The sequence below is a fragment of the Oryx dammah genome, unplaced genomic scaffold (genome assembly GCF_014754425.2).
Source record: "Oryx dammah isolate SB20612 unplaced genomic scaffold, SCBI_Odam_1.1 HiC_scaffold_15, whole genome shotgun sequence".
In the NCBI taxonomy this organism is placed as follows: Eukaryota; Metazoa; Chordata; class Mammalia; order Artiodactyla; family Bovidae; genus Oryx; species Oryx dammah.
In genome coordinates this window covers 18,074,717-18,091,965 of record NW_024070199.1, presented here as the reverse complement: position 1 = coordinate 18,091,965, position 17,249 = coordinate 18,074,717, and the positions used below count along the sequence as shown (strand labels likewise).

Here is a 17,249-nt window from a genome sequence, read left to right as displayed (position 1 = left end):
TTTCCTCCTCCAGTGGACCATGTTTTGTCAGAATTCTTCACTATGACCCATCTATCTTGGGAGGCCCTGCCCATCATGGCTCTTAGCTTCACTGAGTTACACAAGCCACTTCTCCATGATAAGACTGTGATCCATGAAGGGGAGGGGCCTGTAATCCTCTCCAGATAACAGGGAGATCAGTGATTGCTATCATTACTCTTTCCCTCTGCCCTGCCCCACATCACAGGTTTCTTCAAGAAAAGAGCTTGTGCGTAAAGTGCCCAGCCTTTCGTGGCTGCCACCCAGAGTATATATCCCACAGCCTTGCTCTGGTGGCCAGGAAGGCTTTTGTTCATAGATTCAATGGGATGGTAGCTAAGAAAGAAACAGTTCACAACAATCAGTCCCTCTAGGGCTCAGTGCAAAGGGAAAAGACAGAAATATGCATCTCCCATCTTCCCCTGAAAGTGGTATATTTGCATACTTTTAAAAGTTGTTACCTGAGGGTCTGGCTTCTAATCAGCCTGTATGAAAGTGCTAAGATCCTCCCCTTTGGAATACTGAGAGTACTTGGAACTCTCTCATCTTCTGGGGCCACTATGAACCAAGCAGACATTGCTGCCAACTACAAATGTGTAAGCTAGGGCAGGGTTGGTGGATAAGGTTCAGTTCCTACACCATACCACTCCTTCAAGACTGCGAGAGGTAGCTGTTTTATCTAATGCATAGAAACCAACACAGAGTCAAGGGAAAAGAATAAATAGAGGAATATCTTCCAAATGAAAGAACATGACCTTAATGAAAAGGAGATAAGTGATTTATCTGATAAAGAGTTCAAAATAATGGTCCTAAAGATGATCACCAGGAGAACAAGGCATAAATAAAATGAGAATTTTAACAAAGAAATACAAAATATAAGAAAGCACCAAACAAATCACAGAGTAGAGAAATACAATAACTAAACTGAAAAATTCAATAGAGAGGTGCAACAACAGACTTGACGAGCCAGAAGAAATGATCAATGAACTTGAAGATGGAACAGTAGAATTTACCCAACCAGAGAAACAAAAAGAATCAAAAATAGTAAAAATAGTTTAATGGATTTATTGGCCCATATCAAGAGCAACAATATGCACATTGTAGAGATTCCAGAGGTAGAAGAGAGCATGAAAGAAACAAAACTTCTTTAAAAAAATGATAGCTGAAAACATCCCTAACCTAGAGAAGGAAACATTTAGATCTAGAAAGTCCAGAGAGGTCCAAATAAGATGAATGTAAAGAGACACCAAGCAAGATGTACTATAATTAATTATCAAGCATTAAAGACAAGAAGAGAATCTTACAATCAGCGAGAGAAAACAACTTGTTATGTAAAAGGGAATCCCCAAAAGGCAATCCGCAGATTTCTCACCAGAAACTTTGTAGGTTAAAAGGGAGTGGCACAATATATTCAAAGTGCTGGGGGAAAAAACTACTGACAAAGAACACTCTACCCATTAGAGGAATCCTTCATTATTGAAAGAGTTAAAGGGTTTTCAGACAAGCAAGAGCTGAAAGAGGAAAGAATTCAGCACCACCTGACTGGCATTACAAGAGCTGTTAAAGGGACTTCCTTAGGCTGAAGCAAAAGGGCACGAACTAGTAACAGGAAAATATATGAAATATTTAATGTAAAATATTTTACATCATTTTAAATATTGAAAATATATAAAATATAAAATGTAAATCTCACTAGTAAAGGTAAGTACATGGTTAAATCTGAAAATAATCTAATGTTGTAATGGTGATATGTTAATCACTTATATCTCTAGTATGAAGGATAACAGACAAAAGTAGTAAAAAATAACTGCAACATTTGCTAATGGATTCACAATAGGTAAATTGTGACATCAAAAACATAGATCATTATGACCCAGCAATCCCACTGCTGGGCATACACACTAAGGAAACCAGAATTGAAAGAGACACGTGTACCCCAATGTTCATCACAGCACTGTTTATAATAGCCAGGATATGGAAGCAACCTAGATGTCCATCAGCAGACGAATGGATAAGAAAGCTGTGGTACATATACACAATAGAGTATTACTCAGCCATCAAAAAGAATACATTTGAATCAGTTCTATGAGGTGGGTGAAACTGGAGCCGATTATACAGAGTGAAGTAAGCCACAAAGAAAAACACCAATACAGTATACTAACACATATATATGGAATTTAGAAAGATGGTAATGATAACCCTGTATGCGAGACAGCAAAAGAGGCACAGATGTATAGAACAGACTTTTTGACTCTGTGGGAGAGGGAGAGGGTGGGATGATTTCGGAGAATGGCACTGAAACATGTATACTACCATGTAAGAAACGAATCGCCAGTCTAGGTTCAATACAGGATACAGGATGCTTGGGGCTGGTGCACTGGGATGACCCAGAGAGATGATATAGGGAGAGAGATGGGAGAGGGGTTCAGGATTGGGAACTCATGTACACCTGTGGCAGATTCATGTCAATGTATGACAAAACCAATACTTGTAAAGTAAAATAAAATATAAATAAATAAATAAATAAAAACATAGATCACTGGGGGTACAGTAAAAACAGAGCTTTAGCTTTAAAATGTTCAATTTGAAATTATTATCAACTTAAAATAAACTGTTAAAAATACGTTTTATTTAACCTCATGGTAATCACAAGGCAAAAACCTGTACTAGACACAAAAGATAAAGAGATAGGGATCTAAACATGCCACTACAGAAAATCATCAAACCACAAAGACAGAAGAAAGGAACAGAACTAGCATAAATGAGAAAAGCACATACCTATCAAAAATTGCTTTAAATGTAACTAAATTTTCTAAAAAGACAGAGTGGCTGAATAAATAAAGAAACAAGACCTAACTATATGCTGCCTATAAGAGATGCTCACTTCAACTTTAAGGACATTCACAGCCTGAAAGTGAAGAGATGGAAAAAGAAATTCTATGCAAATGGAAACCAAAAGAAAGCTAAAAGAAAAAGTCCCATGGTTACACAACACAGCAATGTGAATGTGCTTAATGCCACTGAGTCATATACTTAAAAATGGTAATTAATTTTGTTATGTAAATATATTTTATCACAAGTTTCTTAAAAACCAACAAAAATATTATTAAAATTTTATTTCACTAATGTCTAGTCTACTTAATGTGCACTCTCTGTTCCTCTCCTTTTCCAAATCATACCAATCTTCAAATTCCAGTTCTAATTCTTCCCAGGCTTCTTCCAATCCCCAAACATGTCACTTTTTTTTTTCTGGATTTCAAGAACTATTATTGTTGGAATGAGTTCATTTGACAATTAATTATTCGTCTGGTGATAGATCTTCCACTTTATCTTATTCAATTTTATATAACTGGGCTTCCCTGGTGGCTCAGAGGTTAAAGCATCTGCCTGCAATGCAGGAGACCTGGGTTCAATCCCTGGGTTGGGAAGATTCCCTGGAGAAGGAAATGGCAACCCACTCCAGTACCCTTGCCTGGAGAATCCCATGGATGGAGGAGCCTGGTGGGCTACAGTCCACGGGGTCGGGGTCACAAAGAGCCCAACTGAGCGACTTCACTTTCACTTTCATATAAATAATTTATCTTGACTTGATAATAACATGATAATCTTGATGTAATAATCTTGACTAGAGTATGTATACTAGATTAAATCTTATCTGAAGGAGTGGCAATATCCTACTCTTAGAGTCAGTCAAGAAGACAAGGTTCTTATGCCTGTGTTTGACTAGTAATGTATTTTAAAATACTCCATTTTTTTCTCATTGCACCACTTCTTTCACTTGGTATATCCCAGGCATTTCTGTTTTCAGATTCTTCAGGTTGATAAAGCTGTAGACACTTGCTGTGGCTCTGATGACTCAAGACCTAGAGTCACTGTGTTGGTATGGTATTATGCCCATCACCTCACTGGGGAATCAGTGAACAAGGTATTATAAAGCACCCCACTTCACACCAGATGACAGAATGCATGTGTGGGATGAGATCTTTGCCCCCAACTCATGCTTATGCCACCTCTCATTCTCAGGATGGCATCACTTTGGCACTTATCCTCTAGTCTTTGTCAGCCTGAATTATTACAGAGAGGTCCAAAGAATACACCATTTGCCTTCTGAGTTCCTGAGAGTTGCCTTTATTTACATGCTGCTGTTCACTACAGATGAGATAAAACCTAATACCCAGAGAACCACCAGCACCAGCTCCAAGATTACAACTATTTTTCCCTTGTTTGTCCCCTTGATATGTACTCTTTAGAGAAAGGCTAGACCAGAATGGTTTTCCTGAGAGCCTCAACAGCTCTTCTGCACTCATTGCCTGACCACTCTCCACTGTCACCATCCTCAGGCACAGAGAAGAAGAGGAAGAAGGGTGCAAGTTGTGGTTAATTCTTTGCAGATAGGCTTAGGAGGAGGAGGATGGGCTGGATGTGATGAAAACAGGAAGGGATTCCTCGGAAGATTCAGTATTGGGGGGTCTTTCAGTTTGCTTCTGAGGATGAGAGACATCTATGGAGGAAAATGTTCCATTTGCCTTCACGGCTGATGAAGATTGGAAGATGGCCTCTCTGGCAGACTCCTGGATGGGTGCTTGGATGGATTCAGAGGCCTTCAAGGTGGGGACCAGTTGTCTAATGTTATCCTTGCCAGGCACTGGTGTCTTGATGGTTTTGCAGACTGGCTCTGATTTGCTGGCTTTCTTCATGGGGACTACTGAAACACAGCTAGAGTCTGGGTATTTCCTTACATTCTTGGTTAAAGCTGGGGAGAGGGCTGCGTGAGTCCAAGGAATTTCTGTAACTCGGGAGACAGGAACTATGGATATACATGAAGGTCCTTGATTCTTACTTTTTCCTGTTCGAAGGCTTGTGCTCAGAGATTCTATGGGATAGAAAAGACAAAAACACAGATTCCGCAAATGTCACTTCTCCAATATTTGCCAGTCACATGGTAAAATTCTAGTCATCTTTAAAATGTCAGCCCCTCAATTATCATCTCAGATTTTTTTCCATTATTTCTCTCCCTACCCAGACTTTCCTATGGTCTTCAATTCATCAAGGTGCTAGAGTTCGAGACATTGCTTAATTCACTTTTTAGTTCTAGTAGGGTTTTTCAGTTGACTCCTTAGAATTTTCCATATAATAATAAATGCTAATTAAGGACTTTTATTTCTTCCTTTATGCCTATTATTACTTTACTGAACTGGCTAGGATATCCAGTGCAAGGCCAAATAGAAGAAAGCGGTAAGAGCTGGTATTATTGCTTTACTATTTCTTAAAATTGAAGTATAGTTGATTCACAATGTTGTATTAGTTTCTGGTATACAGCAAAGTGATTCAGTTATGCATATATACATATATATGTATTCTTTTCAAATTATTTTCCATTAAAGTTTATCAAAGGAAATAACAGTTCCCTGTGCTATACAGTAGGATCTTGTTGTAGTAGTTTGTATCTGCTAATCTGCTAAATTTCTAATTTATCCTTCCCCGATCCCTTCCTTTCCCTTTCGGTAACCATAATTTTGTTTTCTATGTCTCTGAGTCTGTTTCTGTTTCATATAGAAGTTCATTTGTTTCACATTTTAGATTCCATATATAAGTGGTATCTTATGGTGTTTGTCTTTTTCTTTCTGACTTAGTATGATCATCTCTAGGTCCATCCATTTTGTTGCAAATATTATTTCATTTCTTTTTCATGGCTGAGTAGTATTCCATTATAAATCACATTTTCATCCATTCACCTATCAATGGACATTTAAGTTGCTTCTATGTCTTGGCTATTGTAAATAGTCCTGCCATAAACACTGGGGTGCATGTATCTTTTCAATTTAGAATGTTGTCCATATTCCCAGGGGAAGGATTACTAAATCACACGGCAACTCTTATATTTTTCTAAGGAACCTCCATACTGTTTTTCATACTGGGTGCATCAATTTACTTTCTTACCACCCATGTAGGAGGGTTTCCTTTTCTTGACACCCTCTCTGGCATCTATTAGTTGTACTTTTTAATAATGGCCAATCTGACGGGTTTGAGGTGATACCTCATTGTAGCTTTGATTTCCATTTCTCTAATAATTAAGTGATACTGAGCATCTTTTCATGTGTCTATTGGCCATCTGTATGTCTTCTTTGGAAAAAATGTCTATTTAGGTCTTCTGTCCCTTTTTCACTTGAATTGTTTTTTGTTGTTGTTGTTATTGAGTTGTATGTGCTATTTGTGTATTTTGAAAATTAAGCCCTTTTTAGTTGCATATTTTGCAGTCTGTAGGTTGTCTTTTCACTTTGTTTATGGTTTCCTTTGCTATAGAAAAACTTATGAGTTTGATTAGGTCCCATTTGTTTATTTTTACTTTTACGTCTTTCCCTTGAAAGACTAACATAAGAAAATATTGGTATGATTTATGTCAGAGAATGTTTTGCCTATATTCTCTTCTAAGACTTTTATGGTATTATGTCTTAAAATGTTTAAATCTTTAAGTTATTTTGGGTTTATTTTTGTGTATGGTGAAAAGGGTGTGTTCTAACCTTATTGATTTGCATGTGGCTGTCCAGCTTTTCCAACACCACTTACTGAAAAGACTGTCTTTTCTCCATTGTATACTGTTACCTCTTAGGTGTATGGATTTATTTCTGAGCTCTCTATTCTGTGCCATTGATCTATATGTTTGTTTTTATGCCATTACCATGATGTTCTGATTACTACAGACTTATAGTGTTGTACAACATCTGGGAGGGTTATGTCCTCCCAGGATTTGTTCCTTTTCCTCAGGATTGCTTTGGTGATTTTGAGTCTTTTATTGATCCATACAAATTTTAGAATTATTTTAGTTCTGTGAAAAACTTCATGGGTAATTTGATAAGAATCACATTAAATCTGTAAACTGCTTTGGGGAGTATTGCCATTTGAACAATATTAATTTTTCCAATCCAAGAGCTTAGGATATCTTCCCATTTTTTGAATCACTTTCAATTTTATCAGTGCCTTATAGTTGTCAGCATATAAGCCTTTCACCTCCTCAGTCAGGTTTATTCCTAAGTATTTTTTATACAATTTTAAAAGATATTGTTTTTTTACTTTCCTTTTCTCATATTTCATTGTTAAGTTTTAAATTAATGCAACAGATTACTGTATGTTAATCCTATATTCTGCCACCTTGTTGGATTCATTTATCAGTTCTAGTAGTTTTTATATGGAATCTTTAGGGTTTTCTATATATAGTATCATATCATAGTAAAATGACCATTCTACCTCTTCCAATTTAGAAACTTATTTTTCTCTTTCTTATCTAACTGCTGTGGCTAGGACTTTCAATAGTATATTGAATAGAAGTGTTGAGAGTGGACATCCTTGTCTTGTTCTAGATTTTAGAAGGAAGGCTTTAAGCTTTCACCACTGAGTATTGTGTTGGCTGCAGGCTTGTCATAAATGGCTTTTATTATCTTGAGATATATTTCCTCTATACCTACTTTGGTAAGAGTTTTTATCATGAATGATGTTGAATTTTGTCAAATGCTTTTTCTCCATCATATATCATACTGGCAATCTCTCTCTCATCTTACTACAAGTTTATAAATTTTATTAATCTTCTCAAGAACAAACTTTTTATTTTCTCTGTTTGTGTTTTTTCTATGTCTTTGATTCTTGCTGTCTTTATTATCTCCTTTTACTTGGACAATATTTACTTTTTTTCTAGATTTTTAAGGTAGAAACAATGAATACTCAACTAATCTTTCTTCTAAGATTTAAACTTAGAAATCTCCCTGTAAGGCCTGCTTTAGCTATACGACAAAACTTTTGCTACTGTACATGCATTATCCTTTAAAGTATTTTCCAACCTCCTTTTTTAAAATTTTATTTATTTTAATTGGAGGCTACCTACTTTAAAAAATTGAGGTGGTTTTGCCATACATTGACATGAATCCGCCACGGGTGTACGTGTGTTCCTCATCCTGAAGCCCCTCACATCTCCCTCCCCATACTATCCCTCTGGGTCATCCAAGTACACCAGCCCTGAGCACCCTGTCTCATGCAATGAACTTGGACTGGCGGTCTGTTTCACATATGATAATATACATGTTTCAATGCTATTCTCTCAAATCACCCCACCCTCGCCTTCTCCCTCAGAGTCCAAAAGACTGTTCTATACATCTGTGTCTCTTTTGCTGTCTCGCATACAGGGTTATTGTTACCATCTTTCTAAATTCCATATATATGCATTAGTATACTGTATTGGTGTTTTTCTTTCTGGTTTACTTCACTCTGTATAATAGGCTCCAGTTTCATCTACCTCATTAGAACTGATTCAAATGTATTCTTTTTAATGGCTGAGTAATACTCTATTGTGTATATGTACCACAGCTTTCTTTTCCATTAGTCTGCTGATGGACATCGAGGTTGTTTCCATGTCCTGGCTATTATAAACAGTGCTGTGATGAACACTGGGGTACACGTCTCTTTCAATTCTGGTTTCCTCGGTGTGTATGCCCAGCAGTGGGATTGCTGGGTCATAAGGCAGTTCTTTCCAGTTTTTTAAGGAATCTCCACACTGTTCTCCATAGTGGCTGTATTACTAGTTTGCATTCCCACCAACAGTGTAAGAGGGTTCCCTTTTCTCCATACCCTCTCCCACACTTATTGCTTGGAGACTTTTGGATCACAGCCATTCTGACTGGCGTGAAATGGTACCTCACTGTGGTTTTGATTTGCATTTCTCTGAAAATGAGTGATGTTGAACATCTTTTCATGTGTTTGTTAGCCATCTGTATGTCTTCTTTGGAGAAATGTCTGTTTAGTTCTTTGGCCCATTTTTTAATTGGGTCGTTTATTTTTCTAGAATTGAGCTGCAGGAGTTGCTTGTATATTTTTGATTTAATTCTTGTATTAATTCTTTGTCTGTTGCTTCGTTTGCTATTATTTTCTCCCATTGTGTGAAGGCTGTCTTTTCACCATGCTTATAGTTTCCTTCATTGTGCAAAACCTTTTAAGTTTAATTAGGTCCCATTTGTTTATTTTTGCTTTTATTTCCATTACTCTGGGAGATGGGTCATAGAGGATCCTGCTGTGATTTATGTCAGAGGGTGTTTTGCCTATTTTCTCCTCTAGGAATTTTATAGTTTCTGGTCTTACGTTTAGATCTTTAATCCATTTTGAGTTTATTTTTCTGTATGTTATTAGAAAGTGTTCTAGTTTCATTCTTCTACAAGTAGTTGACTAGTTGTCCCAGCACCACTTGTTAAAGAGATTGTCTTTTCTCCATTGTATATTCTTGCCTTCTTTGTCAAAGATAAAGTGTCCATAGGGGCATGGATTTATCTCTGGGCTTTCTATTTTGTTCCATTGATCTATTTTCTGTCTTTGTGCCAGTACCATACTGTCTTGATGACTGTGGCTTTGTAGTAGAGCCTGAAGTCAGGCAGGTTGATTCCTTCAGTTCCATTCTCTTTCTCAAGATTGCTTTGGCTATTCAAGGTTTTTTGTATTCCCATACAAATTGTGAAATTATTTGTTCTAGTTCTGTGAAAAATACTGTTGGTAGCTTGATAGGGATTGCATTGAATCTATAGATTGCTTTGGGTAATATACTCATTTTCACTATATTGATTCTTTCAATCCATGAACATGGTATATTTCTCCATCTATTTGTGTCCTCTTTGATTTCCTTCATCAGTGTTTTATAGTTTTCTATATATAGGTCTTTTGTTTCTTTAGGTAGATATATTCCTAAATATTTTATTCTTTTTGTTGCAATGGTGACTGGAACTGTTTCCTTAATTTCTCTTTCTGTTTTCTCATTGTTAGTGTATAGGAATCCAAGGGGTTTTGTGTGTTGATTTTATATCCTGCAACTTTACTATATTCACTGATTAGCTCTAATAATTTTCTGGTGGAGTCTTTAGGGTTTTTTATGTAGAGGATCATGTCATCTGCAAACAGTGAGAGTTTTACTTCTTTTCCAATCAACCTCCTTTATGGTTTATTTTTTTTAATACTCAGTGTTAAGAAATACACTAATTTCTGGAATCTAGAGGTATTTATGGATGTCATATTAATGTTTGTCTCTAGTTTAATTTTGCTGTGGTCATGGAATATATTCTGTAAGATTTCAGTCTTCTGAAATTCATCTATTGATGACACTTTCTACATCTTTTTATTTTACACATTTCTTAATTACTGAAACTTTACATCATTTTTACTACTTTTGTCTTTTAATCTTAATGCTTGCCTTATAAGTGATTGAACCCCTGCCTTTATTATATATGTATATTTTCCAGTGAGACTTTAATTACTGCATGTTTTCTTATTATCATTTAGTGTCATTTCTTTTCAGTTTAGAGAAATCCCTTTAATATTTCACGCAGAACAAGTATAGTGGCAATAAACTTCTTTAGCTTTTGTTTATCCTAAAAACCCTTAATCTCTCCTTAATTCTGAATGTTAAACTAGCTATGCAGAGTCTGTGATGGGAAGTTTTTTCCTTTCAGCACTTTGAGTATATCATGACACTCCTTTATTATCCAGAGTTACTTTTTTTTCTCTTGTTGCTTTAAGGATTCTTTTTATTCTTAACTTCTACCATTTTAGTTGCAATGTGTCTTATGTGTGTGTTTCTTTGGGTTCTTCTTATTCATAGCTCTTTGGGCTTCCTGGACCCAGAGGTCTGTTTGCTTCCCCAGATTAGGAAATTTTTTAGTCACTATTTCTTAAAATAATTTTTCTGTTCCTTTCTTTCTTCCCCTTCTGTGACCCATATAATGCAAAAGTTATTCCACACAATGTTGTCCTAAAGACAACATATGATATCTTCACTTTTGAAAATTCTTCATTTTGCTCTCTGTCTGAGGGAGTCCCACCATTTTATCTTTAGCTCACTCATTCGTTTTTCCACCTCATCTACTCTGCTGTTGAGCACCTCTAGTGTATTTTTCAGTTTAGTCATAACTTCTCTTTGGTACTATATTTTCTATCTCACTGTTAAAGTTCTCACTATGTTTATCCTTTCCTGAGTTTGATGAACGTATTTATGATCATTATACTGAAGCCCATCAGGTGGACTGCTTATCTCAGTTTCATTTAGTTGTTTTTCTGAGGTTTCTGTCTTGTTCATTTGATTGGACTATATTCCTCTGCCTCCTCATTTTCCTTTTTTGTTTCTTTCTCTGAATTAGGTAAATCAGCTCTCTCTCCCAGGCTGTTGAAAGGATTGTCATGTACTCTATTTGAAGAAACATGCCAGGTACACTTGAAAATACTGTAGATTCTGTAGTTCTTGGGTAAAATGTTATATGCCAATTAGGTCAAAGTGGCTGAAAGTGTTCAGACTTCTGTATTTATTCTTGTTTTATTTTTTGTGTTTAATTGGTATTTTAAGTACTAAGTGAAAAATATTAAAATTGCCAACTATGATCTCTCTTTCAGTTGCTGACTAACATGTTCGGAAACTCTTTTACTAACTGAAAACAGTTATAACTACAATGTCTTCCCTGATATACTGACATTTTCATCATTATTAAATCTTTGTTTCCACTAATTTTCCATGTTTTAAAGTTTATTTTTTCAGAAAATATTTTTTATATTTATTGTTTGCACGGCATATCACTGTCCCATCCTTTCACTCTGTAATCTATTTGAACATTTGTATTTGAAACATTTGTTTTGTAGACAGCATATGGTTGGGTCTTGCTTTCTTCCTATCTTACATGAAGTCTCTACTTTTGAGTATTTGTTTCATTGATATTTAATGATTAACAAAGTAGTTGAATTAATGATGACCATGTTTCAACCTGTCTCCTAATTGTTTCATATGTTATTTTTCCTTCTTTTGTCCTTTTTTCTCTGAATTCACCTACTCTAAAGAGATATTCTCCTGCTGGCATTGAAGAAAAATCTGCCACATTTTGAGAGGACAAAAGGATGAGGACTGGATACGGTTTCTAAACTCAAATCAAAACCCAGTCAACAGTAATCATGAAAACAGGAGCACTTTAGTCCAACAACTTTAAGGAACTAAATCAGTCAATAACCAGTGATCTTGCAAGTAGAATCTAAGTCTCAGATGAGATTGCTGCCGAGGTGAACACTTCAATGTTAGCCTGGTGAGACTCTATGAAGAGGACCAGACAAACACATGCTTAAACTCCTGACCCACACAAACTCTGAGATGATAAATTTGTGTTGTACTGAGCTACCAAATTTGTGGTAATTTGTTCTGCATCAATAAAAACCTAATATATACAGAAATATAATCTATCCAAATGAAGCACAGACATTAAACAGGCTAAAAATAAAAATGAACAGTTTTGCTAACTTACAGGAAACTAAGAAAGAAGATAGAGGCAAAAAAATTCTGAAAATCAAAGAGTGAAAAAAACTATACTCTGATCTAAGGATCTCTGAAAACTCTAAGCAGGATGAACACACACACACACACTCACTCATATACACACTTAAACACAACAAAATAAACTATAATAAAATTACTGAAACCCAATAATAAACGAAGCAACCTTAAAAAGCAGCCAGAGAAAAAGGACATATTACCAGTAGATGAACAATGATTTTTTTAAATGGAAGATGTTTTTATAAGACTTTTCATAAGAAACTATATGAGACAAAAGACAAAGGATGAACTTCTTTAAAGGGCTGAAAAATGTATCCTAAAGCTAGGGAGGTGATGAAAGCCGTCTGGAGGCAGCATTAGGTGCAGCAGTATATGCCCATCTCAGAGGTGGTCATGGTACAAGATGTGAATTATGCTTAAGTGTTCAAAGCTCTGTTCTCCTCAACCTAAATGAATCTGGGCTGTGGTTCTGGCTTCTTTTTGGTCATCTTTGTACATTTTCTGATTCTGAACTCGGCCCCACCCCTTCTAGGAGTTGGGGTGAGCCCCTAGAAGTGTCTCTTGGAGGTACTCAAACAGCTTTTCAACACATTTATGTAGATTTAAAAAAAAAAAACTGGTTTCTCTAAATGGGCAATTGGAACCACTATAAAAAACAGGAAATTTTTCAATTTATTTCTTATTTACCTTATTTCCTTATCATAATTTCAACATGGTGTGAAGCTGAGGTCAAGTTAACTGCACTTTTCTAAGGCATTTTAGACATGTCTTTTATCCCAATTTAAACAGATCTTAGAGTTTTCCTTGAAAACTTCTCTCATTCATGCATTCCTCAGCTATTCCATATTCTGTTCATTTCTTCACTGGATTATTGTTACAGGCTGAGTTTTGTACCCCACATTGATATGTTGAAGCCATAATCTCCAGTACCTGAAAATATATGGAAACTGGGCCTTTGAAGAGATAGCTAAAACGAGGCCAATGGGGTGGGCCCCAATTCAATCTGACTAGAGTAGAAAAAATTTGAACACACAGAGACACACTGGGCAGTGGTGGGTAAAAGTGTGTGCACAGAAGAAAGGCTGTGTGAGGACACAGCAAGAAAGTGGCTATCTGCAACCAAAGAAAGAGGCTTCAGAAGAAACCAAACGTGTTGATACATTGATCTTTCACCTCTAGCATCCAGAACTATGAGAAGAATCAACTTCTGTTATTTAAGCCCCCTCAGTTCAGTTCAGTTCAGTTCAGCCACTCAGTCGTGTCCAACTCTTTGCAACCCCATGAATCGCAGCACGCCAGGCCTCCCTGTCCATCACCAACTTCCAGAGTTCACTCAGACTCTCACCCATCGAGTCAGTGATGACTTCTAGCCATCTCATTCTCTGTCGTCCCCTTCTACTCCTGTGGTATTTTGTCTTCACAGCCCTAGTGTACTAATATAACTACTAAAAATCATAAGGGAACTGGAACATGGCCTTCAGACTTCTTACCAGCTAGCAGAGTGATCCAAAAATCCACAGAACTCAGAGTTACTTGAGATCTCTCAGTCCCTTTCCCTTAAGAGATCTGAGTGAATATGGCTTAAACCTTCAGTTTCACAGAATGAAAATCCATTTCTTTTCATTTATTTCATTTAATTTCCTTTCATTTGAGTTGTTCTGCTGAATAAGTTATTCTGCTATTCTATCCTTTTACACAGAAGTCTAAGCATATTGCTGCCTTGTTTGAAACTCATTTGCCATCTCCTGATTGCTTCTATGCAAAGCCTATGTTCTTTTCAGCATGCCCCCTCCATAATTTTCTCCCTCCACCGTCCAACATACATATCACAACTAAAGTCACCTACAGCACACAGCCCTGATGAGCATGGCAGCCTCACTGTCTTATACCTAGGCATTTGGCCCAAAGGTATCAATTGCTATGCCTTTGCCTACTTCCTCACCACTCTCTGTGGGCCAGTCCTTTCGTCTCTTGATCCACCCTCCATAGACAACTTTAGTCTCTCTCACAGTGCTTGGCACAATGTGGATACTCAATAACTATGTGATAATAAATGAACCAGTGAACAAAAAATATCAATTTCAAAACCTTCCAAGGAGTGTCAACACTTAGAAGATAAAAGTCCACAATGAATCCTGATGCCAGGGGCCCCCAGAATCTGTGCCCAACCTATTTATCCCAACTTCTTGGTGGTTCCCCACTCCCCAATTTCAGACCTCCTTCAACTCTTGTCAGAAACATTAAGGCAGGCCCAGAATCCTGGAGGCAATGGGTAGGGATAATGAGAGTGGGCTAGGCCTCTAACTTTACCTGTGTGAATACTGGTGCTCTTGAGTAATTTTTCTTGTTTGCTCTCTTTCCACCTGGAAGGAAGCAGAGTATCCATGAGCCTCATGGATCTACTCCAAAATAGGCAACAATTCAAGGCAGTGGCCAGAAAAGAACATTATCCAGTTAAATTCTATGTTAAACAGAGGGTTTGTAGTTTCCTCCTTTTTAAAGGGTAACTCAAATGAGGAAAAAATGGGCATGATGAGATCTAAAGACCATGGGACGAATGTAACTGTCTCCTCTAGCTAAAAATTCTTCTACCAGATGTTCCATCTCCCACCCTGAACTCTGGAATCTTGTAGCATTTTCCCCTCAAGAATTCTTGAATGTCATTTTCTCAGACAAATACAAAAACTATGGCCTGGAAAGGGGCAGTGATTTCCCCAGGGTCACCCAGCAACTATGGGGAAAACCAGGACCAAAACCCAGGTTTCCTGGAGGGTGAGGTTGCTCTTTACACAGCACCCTGTGAACCATCCTGTGGAAGGTGGGAAGGGGGAGGCACTTGTTCTGAACAGCCTTCAACCCCAGTCCTCTCCCAACTGATCCACAGGGGATCTGCAGTAACAGGCTTTGATTAAGCTTTAGCTATGTCAGTCATTCAGTGGCATCTGACTCTTTGTGACACCATGAACTGTAGCCCCCCAGGCTTCTCTGTTCATGGAATTCTCCAAGCAAGAATAGTGGAGGGAATTATTCCCTTCTCTAGAGGATCTTCCTGACCCAGGGGTCAAATCCAGGTCTCCTCTATTGCAGGCAAATTGTTTACTATCTGAGCCACCAGGGAAGCCTGTGAGAGTCCTTATTCTTAGAATATGGTCTCAGGTAGAGGCAGGAGAAGGGGTGTGAAGGCAGCACAAAAAGAAATCAGAGGTTCCGATGAGAAAACCCTGTCTCCCTGGGGACTTGCCACACGGGGATTATGGGACGAATGTAACTGTTTTCCTTCAAATTTCCATAAAACAATTTATATTTTTATTTGGGGGAAAAATCATATAAAATTACAAATATTTGCTTACCAATGAAAATAAAATATGGCAACAATGAAAATTGCAGAAAGAATATCCATGAGAATCCACACAAACAAATAGTACTTTGGTGTCTGCAAAGCAAAGAACACAGTTAAGGACTGACAGCTGGAAGGGAATGTAGGTCAGGTCCCTTGCTTGGCTGTCAGGGATGGAGCAGGGTCAGAGCAGGGAGAGGAACCTTGATTGCTGAGGCTGGTGTCTAACACAGAGAATACCTGCTGCCAACCTACAGAGGGCTCTACAAGGACTAAAACACTTCACACACTTCATTTCCCTGGACAGTCAACAGAGGTCTGAGGGAGTCGCAGAGATGTCACAGAGCAAGTCTTCTCTGGACACAGGATTACAGCCCAAGATCCTTGGCTTCCAGTGCACTATGTGTTCATGGCACAGCTTCCCAAACCTGGCCGTGCATCCAAATCTACCTGAGCTGCAGCCTTTCTTAATACAGCTTCTCGGGCCTCACTATAGACTCAGAAGTTAGAATTTCAGCATTTTTTACAAGCTTCCCAGGAATAAGCAAACAGTCTGTGAACCAGAATCCTTCTTCTAAATTGTCATGCTTCAAATCAGTTCAGTTCAGTCACTCAGTTGTGTCCAACTCTGCAACCCCATGAATCACAGCACACCAGGCCTCCCTGTTCATCACCAACTCCCGGAGTCTACCCAAACCTATGTCCATCGAGTTGGTGATGCGATCTAGCCATCTTATCCTCTGTCATCCCCTTCTCCTCCTGCCCCCAATCCCTCCCAGCATCAGGGTCTTCTCCAATGAGTCAACTCCTCCATGAGGTGGCCAAAGTATTGGATTTCAGCCTCAACATCAGGCCTTTCAATGAACATCCAGGATTGATCACCTTTAGGATGGACTGGTTGGACCTCCTTGCAGTCCAAGGGACTCTCAAGAGTCTTCTCTAACACCACAGTTCAAAAGCATCAATTATTCGGTGCTCAGCTTTCTTCACCATCCAACTCTCACATCCATACATGACCATTGGAAAAACCATAGCCTTGACTAGACACACCTTTGTTGGAAAATTAATGTCTCTGCTTTTCAATATGCTATCTAGGTTGGTCATAACTTTCCTTCCAAGGAGTAAGCGTCTTTTAATTTCATGGCTGCAATCATGATCTGCAGTGATTTTGGAGCCCAAAAAAATAAAGTCTGACACTGTTTCCCCATCTATTTCCCATGAAGTGATGGGACCGGATGCCATGATCTTCGTTTTCTGAATGTTGAGCTTTAAGCCAACTTTTTCACTCTCCTCCTTCACTTTCATCAAGAGACTTTTTAGTTCCTCTTCACTTTCTGCCATAAAGGTGGCATTGTATGCATATCTGAGATCATTGATATTTCTCCCGGCAATCTTGATTCCAGCTTCTGCTTCTTCCAGCCCAGCGTTTCTCATAATGTACTCTGCATATAGGTTAAACAAGCAGGGTGACAATATACAGCCTTGACGTACTCCTTTTTCTATTGGGAACCAGTCTGCTGTTCCATGTCCAATTCTAACTATTGCTTCCTGACCTGCATA

At 37.8% G+C, this 17,249-nt stretch overlaps 1 protein-coding gene across 1 annotated transcript in view; it reads right to left on the bottom strand.

Moving 5' to 3' along the window:
• Positions 1 to 4,415: 4,415 nt before the first annotated feature.
• LOC120874859 (glycerophosphodiester phosphodiesterase domain-containing protein 4-like) overlaps positions 4,416 to 17,249 on the bottom strand; it is a 150,170-nt gene continuing 137,336 nt past the window's right edge. Inside the window, exons 14-15 of the mRNA XM_040256547.1 lie at positions 16,118 to 16,179; positions 4,416 to 4,891 (exon numbers count right to left, since the gene is read on the bottom strand). Of these exons, the coding sequence (XP_040112481.1) occupies positions 4,416 to 4,891; positions 16,118 to 16,179 (538 nt within the window). The remainder of the gene's footprint in view (positions 4,892 to 16,117; positions 16,180 to 17,249) is intronic.